Source organism: Orycteropus afer, unplaced genomic scaffold, assembly GCF_000298275.1.
Source record: "Orycteropus afer afer isolate SDZICR_OR568_19922 unplaced genomic scaffold, OryAfe1.0 scaffold00018, whole genome shotgun sequence".
NCBI lineage: Eukaryota > Metazoa > Chordata > Mammalia > Tubulidentata > Orycteropodidae > Orycteropus > Orycteropus afer.
In genome coordinates this window covers 771382-781855 of record NW_006921605.1, presented here as the reverse complement: position 1 = coordinate 781855, position 10474 = coordinate 771382, and the positions used below count along the sequence as shown (strand labels likewise).

Here is a 10474-nt window from a genome sequence, read left to right as displayed (position 1 = left end):
AGAGAAGGAGACGTGAGGCTGGATGCAGAGGTTGGCACGACGCACGCCATGAGTGAAGGAATGCGGACGGCCTCCAGAAGCTGGGAACTGGGAGAACCCGCTTCTCCGGAGCCTCCAGGAGCCGGCCCTGCAGCGCGGATTGTGGACTTGCGCTTTCCAGACAGTCGGAAAATAGCTTTGTGTTGTTTTCATGTACTCGGTCTGTGCCACACAGAGCACACAAAGAGCTTGGAGAGAGCGTCTTTCCTCTTATTTACTTACCAAGCACCTGTGGGAACCACCACACCCGCTTCTCTTCACGACCTCAGCCACTGTCGACCTGCTGCCCAGCACAAAGCTCCAGAAGAAGCAAAAGCGAATTCCTTCTGAGACTTTGCTCAGTTTCATCCAACTCCCTTGTGTGGTTCAGGGCACTGAAGAATACAGCCAGCAGAGGCTGGGGTCCTGGGGAGGAAAGGCAGCCCCCCAAGAATACACACAAGGTGGGGAGTGTCATGGAGTGAATGGTGCCACCCCCCACCCCCCAACGTGCTGAGTCACAAGTGCTGCCCCTGTAAACATGGCCTTGTCCTGGGAGAGAGTTCTTTGGAGACGCTGTCTGTTAAACTCAAGGTCACATGGGCTATGGTGGGTCCTGCTCTCTTCTGAGTTCTATTGTTGGTTGACAATTCCCATCCATGGTGACCCCTATCTATGTGCAGAGCAGAACCCCACAGGGTTTTCACGCCAGTGATGTCTCCAAAGCAAATAACCAGGCCGGCCTCCCAAGGTGCCTCTGGGTGGATTTGAACCGCCAGCCTTTCAGGTGGTAGCTGAACACTTAGCTGTTTGCCAGTGATCCCTCACTTAGCTGTTTGCAAGTGATCCCTCACTTCTGAGAAGTTCTTGGAGAGGACAGACACACAGAGAGTCTCACACAAAGGACGGACGTCGTGGGGAGAAACACCTAGAGCCACAGAGGAAGGCCAGGGATCCGGCAGAGACCAGAAGCTGGGAGACAGGTACAGAGGAATCCACAGGCCGACACCCTGGTTTGCACTTGTAGCCTCAGGAACTGTGAGGCAATACTCTTCTGTTCTTGAAAGCCCTCCACTTTGTGGAAGTTTGTTATGGTGGCCCTCGGGTACCAGGACAAGGAGTGGCTGAACCAGCAAGATCTCCAGCCTCCAGAGCCCTCACCCCTTCCAAGCTAGGGGCAAGGGAGGCCCCCCTCGGTCGGGCTGCAGCCTTTCCCCCTGGCCCCCCAACAAAGCACAGCCCTGTTTCCCTTCCCCACCATAAGCCAATCCAATTTTGCTCCTAAAAACCATGTTTAATTTAAAGACGCAATCCTCTAGCAAGTGAAAGCTTCAGCATCTCAGACTCTGGAAAAACAAATATTATCAAGGCTATAATTGACATTTTTCCCAGATTCAATATTTGCCTAAATAATTCCTCATCACGGTTGTAGGAAATTAAGCTGCACGACAGTCATTTTCATGGGGCAACTGCAAACAGAATTGTGCATAATACATTTTGATCTAGACGTTTGAAGAGAGACTTACAAACATCTGGGAGATGGTCTGGCCCTTACGTGTATGTGTTAGATGAGTGGCACCAATGGCGAGGCCCTGGAGGAAGCTGACAAAGGGCAGAGGCCATGCGTTGCCTCTAGTTTACACTGCAGTCTAGTTTCTGTGTCTCCAACATGCCCCGCTCCCTTCGGTCTACTGCATTAGGGTTGGTTTGCCTTCTCATACAAACACCATTTTGATTTGCTGTCGCACCTTCTACCATGAAGTATAACTTGTATGACTTTCCTGGGTGAAATTGCCACACACGTGATGGTTTAAAACAGCGGGAATTTGCCTCCTCACAATTCTGAGTGCAGAAATCCAAATTCGAGAGTCAGCAGGGCTGTCTTCAGGCCAGAGCCCTTCCTTGCTTCTCCCAGTTTCTGGTAGCTTCCAGCATTGTGGCCGCGTGACCCCAGCCTGTCTGTCTTCCTGTGGCCGTCTGTCCTGTGTCTCTCTGTGCTTGTCCCCCAGCGCTGCCATAACTAAGTAACAAAAGAAAAAAACAAACTCACTGCCGCAGAGCCAGTTCCGACTCATATTGACCCCTTCTTGGGTTTCTGAGGCGGTATCTCTATGGAAGTAGACTGCCCAGTCTTCAAAACTTTATTCTCTCCCAGATCTGGAGGCTGGGGTAGCAGGGCCACACCCTCTGTAAACACTCCAGGGGAAGAGACTTCCTCAGCAACGTGGCCCCAGGCGATCCTTCCCTCCAGGCCACATGGTACCTCCCTGAGTTTTTCTCCATGTCTCTTTTAAGGACACCACTGAGTGGATGAAGGAGCTCTGGTGACGCAGTGGTTAAGGCATTCGGCTGCCAACCAAAGGTTAATGCTTTGAACCCACCAGCTTCTCCGAGGGAGGAAGATGAGACAGTCTGCTTCTGCAATGGTTTACAGCCTTGGAGACCTCATGGGGCAGTTCTCCTGTCCTGAGTCCAACTGGATGGCAGTGGCTTTGGTTTCTCTTTGGTTTGCCCAGTGGGTGAGGACCCTCCCTACTCTGAGGGCCTCATGAGAAGTGAGAACATCTTCAAAGACCCTGTTTCCAAGTGAGGTCATGCCTTCAATGTAAATTTTGGGGGACACATTCAATGCATACGGCTGCGCTTCACCCCTCCCCCTTTCCTTGTAGCACCTACCTAATCCAGGGTGGTCACTTCTCAGATGTAAATCAGTTACATCTGCAAAGACCCACATTCAAACAACACGTGCACAGGTGCCATGGCTGGGATGGGGACTTTTCTGACTCTTGGTGTTCTGTGGGTGGGTTGGCCCTTCAGTTTGGCAGGATTCACAGCTGAAGTGGCAGCTTTCCTCACGAAGGCAGCAGAGACCTGGCTGAAGGATGGATGCCCCACCTCAGGTGACCTTACTGATGGTAGGAAGAGGGCGCCCCTGATGTATGTGGAGTCCACTCTGCATGCCACACCTGTTCCTAGTGCTCCACAGGCCACAACTGGTTCCATCTCACTGCAGCCTGGTCTGCTGAGCTGGCCTGATCCCAGCCTGAGATGAGGAAACAGGTGCGCAGCGAGTGCTTGATGAGGTCACGTGGGGAGAATGGGGAGGTGCGCGAGGAGACTCTCAGGTGCGCGGGGAGACTCTCAGGTGCGTGGGGAGACTCTGAGGGCCCAGGAGAAAATGTTAGTTGTCACTCCTCTCTTTCTTTCTGTCAGAAGTAAAGGATAAACGTCATGGGTTGAACTTTGCCCCAAAATGTGTCCATTTGGCTGGGCCCTGGTGGTTTGGGAGTTAGGTAAAATGTAACCACCGAGCATGCTGTAATCTGATAAGCCCAGCCACTCAGTCCTAAGGGATTAGGGTGGTCACAGCCCTTATCTGAAAGGGGAGTTTCCCTGGGATTTGGCCTGCATCACCTGTTTTCTTGCCAGAGATAAAAGGAGTGAGAAGGAAGAACTCAGCAGAGCGTATCCTTTGGACCCCGGCTCCCTGCACTGAGAAAGTTCTAGACTCAGGCAAAGACTGATGACAAGGACCTGCCCCAGAGCCAGCAGGGAGAGAAAACCTTCCCGGAGAGCCAGCACCCTGCATTTGGACTGCTAGCCCCTAAACAGTGAGAGAATACATGCCTGTTGAAGCCATCCACTGGTGGTACATCTGTGACAGGAGCACCAGGTAATGGAGACAGTGGACTTTAACACTATGCACGCACTAACGTTTAGTATCTGTGTATGCTGTATACGTAAGTACACACCTGTCGGATGCGCTGACCGGCAGCTTTGTTGACAGGGTGCATGAGTAGATTGTGGAATATCCCAAAAGACGTGAAAGCAGGGACTCAGATATGTGTATCAGTGTTCATAGCATACACCAGTCCTGACAGCCACAGGTGGAAACAACCCTAAAGTCCACCAACAGATGAGTGGTGGTATCTCCACTCGATGGAATATTCTTCACCCATTTAAAAGGAATGATGTTCTAATACATGCTATGACTTGGATGAACCTCCTGGGAGCTGTCCGCTCAAGGTATGTATGGTGGAGCCCAGGGCCTCAAAAGAGCTTTAGGTCACAAAGGTTCGGGAAACTTAGGAGTCCCTGGGTGGTGCTAATAAATAGTTAAGTGCTCTATGACTAACCTAAAGGCTTATGGTTCAAACCCACCCAGAGGTGCCTAGGAAGAAAGGCCTGGTAATCAGCCAAGAAAATTCCATGGAGCTCAGGTCTAATCTATGGAGCTCAGGTGTAATCCATGGAGCTCAGGTCTCTTCTGTAACATGTAAGACTGCCATGAACAGAAATAGACTCAACAGTCGTGGGGGTGGTTTGTGGCTTGGTTCTCAGACATTAGTGTTAGTCCTGAAGAGCCCTTTGATTAAAAAGAAAAAGGGAGGAGGGGCCCTAAAGAAGTGAGAGCCATGACAAGAACAGATATATGCACGCCCATGTTTATCACAGCACTATTTACAATAGCCAAAAGATGGAAACAACCTAGATGTCCATCAACTCAGGAATGGATAACCAAACTATGGTACATACACACAATGGAATACTATGCAACGCTAAAGAATAATGTAGAATCTGTAAAACACCGCATAACGTGGATGGACTTGGAGGACATTATGCTGAGTGAAATAAGTCAATCACAAAAGGACAAATATTGTATTAGTCCATTATTGTAAAAGTTAAGGAAAGGTTTATCTATTGAAGGAAATTTTTTTTGTTGGTTACCAGGGGTGGGAGGGGAGGGGAGGGAACGCTTTTAGTTAGATAGAGAGAAATATTGATTTGGGTGAAGAGAAGGGCAATGTACCAAATGAGAGTGACCAATATGGCAGCATTGAGGATGAGAAAGACATAGAGAGGTACATGGGAAGTACAGACAACAAATATGAACCCTTTTGCACATACAGTACTGACTTGTCAGTGAAGGCAAACATGGATGGATAGATAGGTGGACAGGCTAAACAATTAGGTATGTCTATGAAATGGGGAGTGTATCCAAGATCATATATAGGGTTGGCAGACAATGGTCCTATAAGTTTATGTGAATGATCAGAATTTCCAGGTGTATAGTAGAGCTGACAAGGGGCAACGTTGTGGTCACTGCTTGATCACAGCCAGCTACCCAGAAGGACCGAGTAGTTGAATCTGAGGGCTTGGGACCATAGTCGCAGGGGACATTAAGCTCAATTGGCAAAACATTCTATACAAAACATTGTTCCACCTCCTACTTTGGCGAGTAGCAACTGGGATCTTAAAAGCTAGCAAGCTGCCATTTAGATGCAATGATGGGTCTCTCCTAGACAAGAGCAAAGAAGAAAGAAGAAAACCAAAATTAATGGAAACAATCAGTCCTAGCGACTGGTACACCATCCAATCTGCAACCTATACAACTATGAGACCAGAAGAACTAGATGGTGCCCGGCTACCACTGTCATCCACTTGGAAGGGATGTAGGAGATCCTGGATAGAGAGGGAGAACAATGTGGAACAAAACTCAAAATCATTTGGAGGAAAAAAGAAAAAAGAAGGTGGGGACCAGGTTTGCTGATCCAATAGAGCCTGGTGGAACCACTGAGACTATGGCCCCTAGCTGCCCCGCAGGTCTGGAATTGAACCCATACCTGTGGTTTCCAGCCAAACAAAGTACAGGCATGTGAGTTAAGCATTTACCTCAAGTAGACACACGCCCTGGAGAGAACAATCATGGGAGAAGGAAGGGCTGCTTATGCACAGGGAGACAGCTCAGGGGGCAGGAGTGTATGGAGGGATGGACACTGGGAAGAGGTAACTATGGGGAGGAAGTGGGTGGGGAGCTGTTGCATTGTGGTAAACTGTGGTCAATGACATGAGACAAGTATATGTGAACTGCTGTATGGAAAGTGAATTTGCTCTGTAAATCTTCACCCAAATCACAATAAAAATAAATAAATAAATAAATAAATATAAAAAAAGGGAGGAGGGATAAAAAAGCCTGTTTCGCCCAGTGAGCAGCTAACCCACTTCCACATAGCCCACCACCACCACCTGAGGGGCTAAGGGGTCGCTGTGTGGGGAACGGCTGTCTCAGCTTTCTGGGGTTTCAGAAGGTGCTGTTTTCAGGGAGGAGAGGCTGAGGGGGAGGTGTTCATTCAACTGGAGTCTCTGATTGATTGCAAATAAGGAAAAGAGATAGTGCCCAAGAGCATATTACCCAATAAGCAAGGTAAGCATGGGCTCACTTGTGCTTACTGAGTACTCTGTAGTGGGGAGTTTCACATGTTTTTAACCACATGATGTGGAACTGTCCACTACGGGGTAGTCAGTAAGCACAAGTGAACCCATGTTTACCTTACTGACTGAGTCCTCCGTCTCTGTCAGGAATTGTAAATTTGAAGAGGCTTTGTTTCTGTAGGAAGGTGCCATGGGGTTGGGAGAGACAGATGCCAACCACACCTCGAAACAGAACCTGTGATGTGAAAACCTGTGAAATTGTTTACTACAGATTACTAAATAAGCACAAGTGAGCCCATGCTTTCCGGCTAATCCGACACTGAAGGTGCCCCCTGGCCATCCCAGGTTTGTGGTCAGCAGCCAGCCTGGTTCTCCCTCACTCCTCCTGCCGCTGGCGGCTGAGCAAACCCTACAGGCTGTGCTTCGCAAGCTGCGGCCGCTGGGAAAGGCATCCCCAGTCAGCGTTTTGCTGCTTTCTGTAGTCGTCCCAGTTGTGCCGGGGGCTGGATGTGTCCAGAGCCTGGCCTGGGCAGAGGTCACCTCTCCTCTCTGGGCCTTGGTGTCATCATCTCAGAGAGAAGGCACTGCTCTCGGTTCTAGGGTCCCTCAGATGTCTAAAATTCCACATCATGGACATACAGGCTACTTGAGCATTTTCTCATTTTAAGTTTTTTCTTTTTTTGCATCCTCCTTGTTACCTCCAGCCACCACAGGAAAACACGAAGCAGTGCTACCAGGAAGAGCCTGGCCTGGTTCTGTTATAGTCTGCACCATTTCCCGGCATCTGCTCAGCGACAAGGACTTTGTATTCTGAGGAGACACTCAATGACACCTGTGAGCTCACTGGGGCTCCAGAGCACCTTGCCAATATATGCCTGGACAGATGGACCAACGAGTGCCCTTCTTCTACACTTCCCACTTTCTTGCTGTTGTGTTTCTCTTCAGGAAAAGAAATTTTTTTCAAGACATGACAAAGTTCAAGAATCGAACACCACTGTCAATAATGTATACTAGCCTAACTTGTGCAGCTTGAAACAGACGATAAAACAGTAAGATCAAAGCCCATTATTAGGAGTTGACTTATGTCCCCCAAAAGGACACGCTGGAGTCCTAACCCAGTCACAGCATCTTGTGACTGTGCCCTTGTTTGGAAATAAGGTCTTTGAAGATGCTTTCAGTTCAATGTGGTCATACTGGGTAGGGTGGGTCCTAATCCCAGCTAAGTAGTGTCCTGTAAAAGAAGAGCAGAGACACAGGGAAGATGGCCGTGTGAAGGCCGAGGCAGAGACTGGAGAGATGCGTGTACAAGCCAAGCATCGCTGCTGCCACCAGGGACAGCAGGGAAGAATGAACATCCTCCCCCAGAGCCTCAGAAGGAACCAATGCCGCCGACCCCCTGACTTCAGGCTCGCAACCTCCAGACTGTGAGGGAATACATTTCTGTTCTCATAAGCCACCCAACCTGTGGGCCTTGGTGACGGCAGCCACCCAGCTATATAAACACGTGTCACAAGTAGCAGGAACCAGCTGACAACTCTACCAAAAGAGAAACAATTAAACATTTTATTTTTGAGAGACATGTCTTTAAATATTAGTACTCACTTCATCCCTCACTAAACAGCTCTCTGGTGATGCCCCTTGTCAATCTGTTACAAACATGGTGACTGTGTTCAACATAACTTGAGATATCTTTGGCATTTTCTTCCTGTAGCTTTATGACTTGGAGAACATCTTGTACAAAAAAATGTAGATTTACAGAAAAATAAGCATATAAATCACTTATTAATCCCAAAATGTAGTATATAGCATAGCAAAAACGTTATCAAATCTGGTTTGTACACACACTAAACAGGTCTGCTGTATACACGTTCTGCACGTGTCCACGGTGTAGGAATTGGTGGTTGGACGTTGAAAAGGCAGTTTACGAGAAGCCCTTCTTGTATGCCCATCTCTGACCAGTCTCCCCGTCACTACTTTTAAACTCCCTTGAATGAATACTCATGCCCCCAAGTCTTCATTTTTATAAAATCAGTTCTTTTAATGAAAAAGTCTACCGTAATCATGAGATAACATTCAAAACGTCACGTCGTCCGGAATCAAACAGGATGTTCCCTTTGATAAACACACGCCTAGAACGAGGGCTTCATGCACAACAGGAGAAACATGACAGTCAGTGTGAGAGGGTTTCGTCACATGCCAATTTCAAAGCCACCTCATGATCAGCAGAAACCAGAACATTTCTGTCTTTCAAGTGTGGCCATCCCAAGGGTCTCCCGGCAAGGTTCCAGCAGGATTCTTCCCAGGGCACCGTTAGGAAATCTTGCAGCTGTTCCTGGCACAGTGTTTGGTTGGGCTCTGGGGCGGCTGGCCAGCCTTGGCTTTCCGTAGACTCCTGCGGTGCGAGGAGCTGGTGGTCAGTGAATACGAGCGGCCATGCATCATCCTGGCATTGAGGCCATTGGCCATCGAGAAGGACTTGAGATGGCTTCTTAAGGCGACAGGGAGCGGGAGCTTGTCCACCAGGTGCACAGGTGTGCAGGATACAATGGCCCGGCAGCAGAGGTCCTGGAGGCTGAGCACTGGGGAAGAGAGAAGAGTGCTCACTTCCCTGCTATCACCACCGCCTGTCCACACCACCACCCATGAGGTGGCAGCCCCACACTCTGCTCTCCCTCTGTCCCCGAGGAACAGTTCCTCCATCAGTGGCCGTGAGGTATCCTATACTGCTCCCCCAGGCTGTGTGTGGAGCCCAGTGGTACTCCAGACAGAAGGTCCTTGGCTCCATCCCCTTAAATTCCAAGGCCCCAAACCTGACATGGCTGCTCACCCCCCACCCCTAAATCTGAGAGATGAGTTGGCTGGTGCAGCAGTGGCCAGGAAATCTGCCTCAGTTTGGACTTGGAGACTCTAAACGCACCTCCCCACTGAGTGCCTGACAGCAAAGCAGGAGGATCAGGTTCCTAAGTGCAAACTCAAGACATGTGGAAGGTACGTCTGTCCCCGTGTATTTTGTCTAAATCAGTCACTTCTCAGTGTGAATCCCCTCTCTGCCGCTGCCCTGTTTCCACCTGTGGCCCACAGGGTAAGCATGGGAACAGTAGTAACCTCTCACCCAAGACATCTCGGCTCCTGAAGGACTGGGAAAGACAAAGCCATGATCCACTGGGTTTGACCCATTTTAAAGCCAAGGGTTCCAATAACTAGTTCTACAAGAGTGGTTTTCAGTGAGGGGTGACTGTGACCCTGGGGGTCATTTGGTGAGACCTAGACACATTTTTGGTTATCACAATTTGGGGAGGTGCCTTTGGCATCTAGTAGGAAGAGACCAGGGATGCTGCTTCATGTCCTAAGCGCACAGGATCCCCCGACCAAGCTGTCAGCTAGAATGGCCATAGAGACGGGACACCCCCCAGTGGTCAGCCAATATGGCCACAGAGCTGGAGGTGACAGCCCCATTTGAGAAGAGTATTTGCTCAATCACTCCCATGCTACCCAACTCAATGACTATATATTTTGTCTCCTTTAGCTTTTACGAGTGATAAGCTGACAAGTGCTCCAAGGATAACAATGCCAGCTGCACTGTCTCATCCACAGAGCTGACACAGGTCTGGGTTCTGGATGGATTCACACTGTGCGCTATGAATGTCCTGCTCCAACGCCAAGTTCCGTCCCTCAAGCTCCTCTCTTTGTAAACAAAATTGGTTAAAAGTGAATAATGCAAGATGATGGACTCCCCTCAAATCCTCCACATGAAGAGACCGAGGCGGCCGCCCGAGCACCTCTCATGTGTTCGCCTCCAGGTGGCTCATCGGAGCAGGCCGTGGAGGACGCTCTGCTCCGGGGAGCCCTCCCTCTCGGCAGCACCGATGCAGGAAGCCCAGGCGAGGTTTCTGCAAGCCTTTCCTAACCCAAACTCACTGCCACCGGGTCGATTCTGACTCAGAGCAACCCTCGCTGGGTCTCCAAGGCTGTCGATCTTTATGGAAACAGACTGCCTCATCTTTCTCTCACGGAGTGGCTGGTGGGTTCAAACCACCGATCTTTTGGTTAGCAGCCAAGTGTCTTAACCACTGCACCACCAGAGCTCCTTTCATGAGCGTCTATTTCTCAGATGAAAGACTCTCTGAGGTTATTCTGGGAGGGCTACAGAATGATGTAACATCTGACGAATCTGGCCCTGGAGTGGCTTCCCCGATCCCCCCCTCGACCCACTCTCTCCTGGCTCACCCTCTCCAAGCCCCTT

The 10474-nt window shown here is 49.6% G+C and overlaps 1 protein-coding gene across 1 annotated transcript in view; it reads right to left on the bottom strand.

Annotated features, from left to right (window-relative positions):
- Nucleotides 1-8541: 8541 nt before the first annotated feature.
- Nucleotides 8542-10474, bottom strand: part of RAB40B (RAB40B, member RAS oncogene family) — a 32761-nt gene continuing 30828 nt past the window's right edge. Inside the window, exon 6 of the mRNA XM_007959552.2 lies at nt 8542-8810. Within this exon, the coding sequence (XP_007957743.1) occupies nt 8542-8810 (269 nt within the window). The remainder of the gene's footprint in view (nt 8811-10474) is intronic.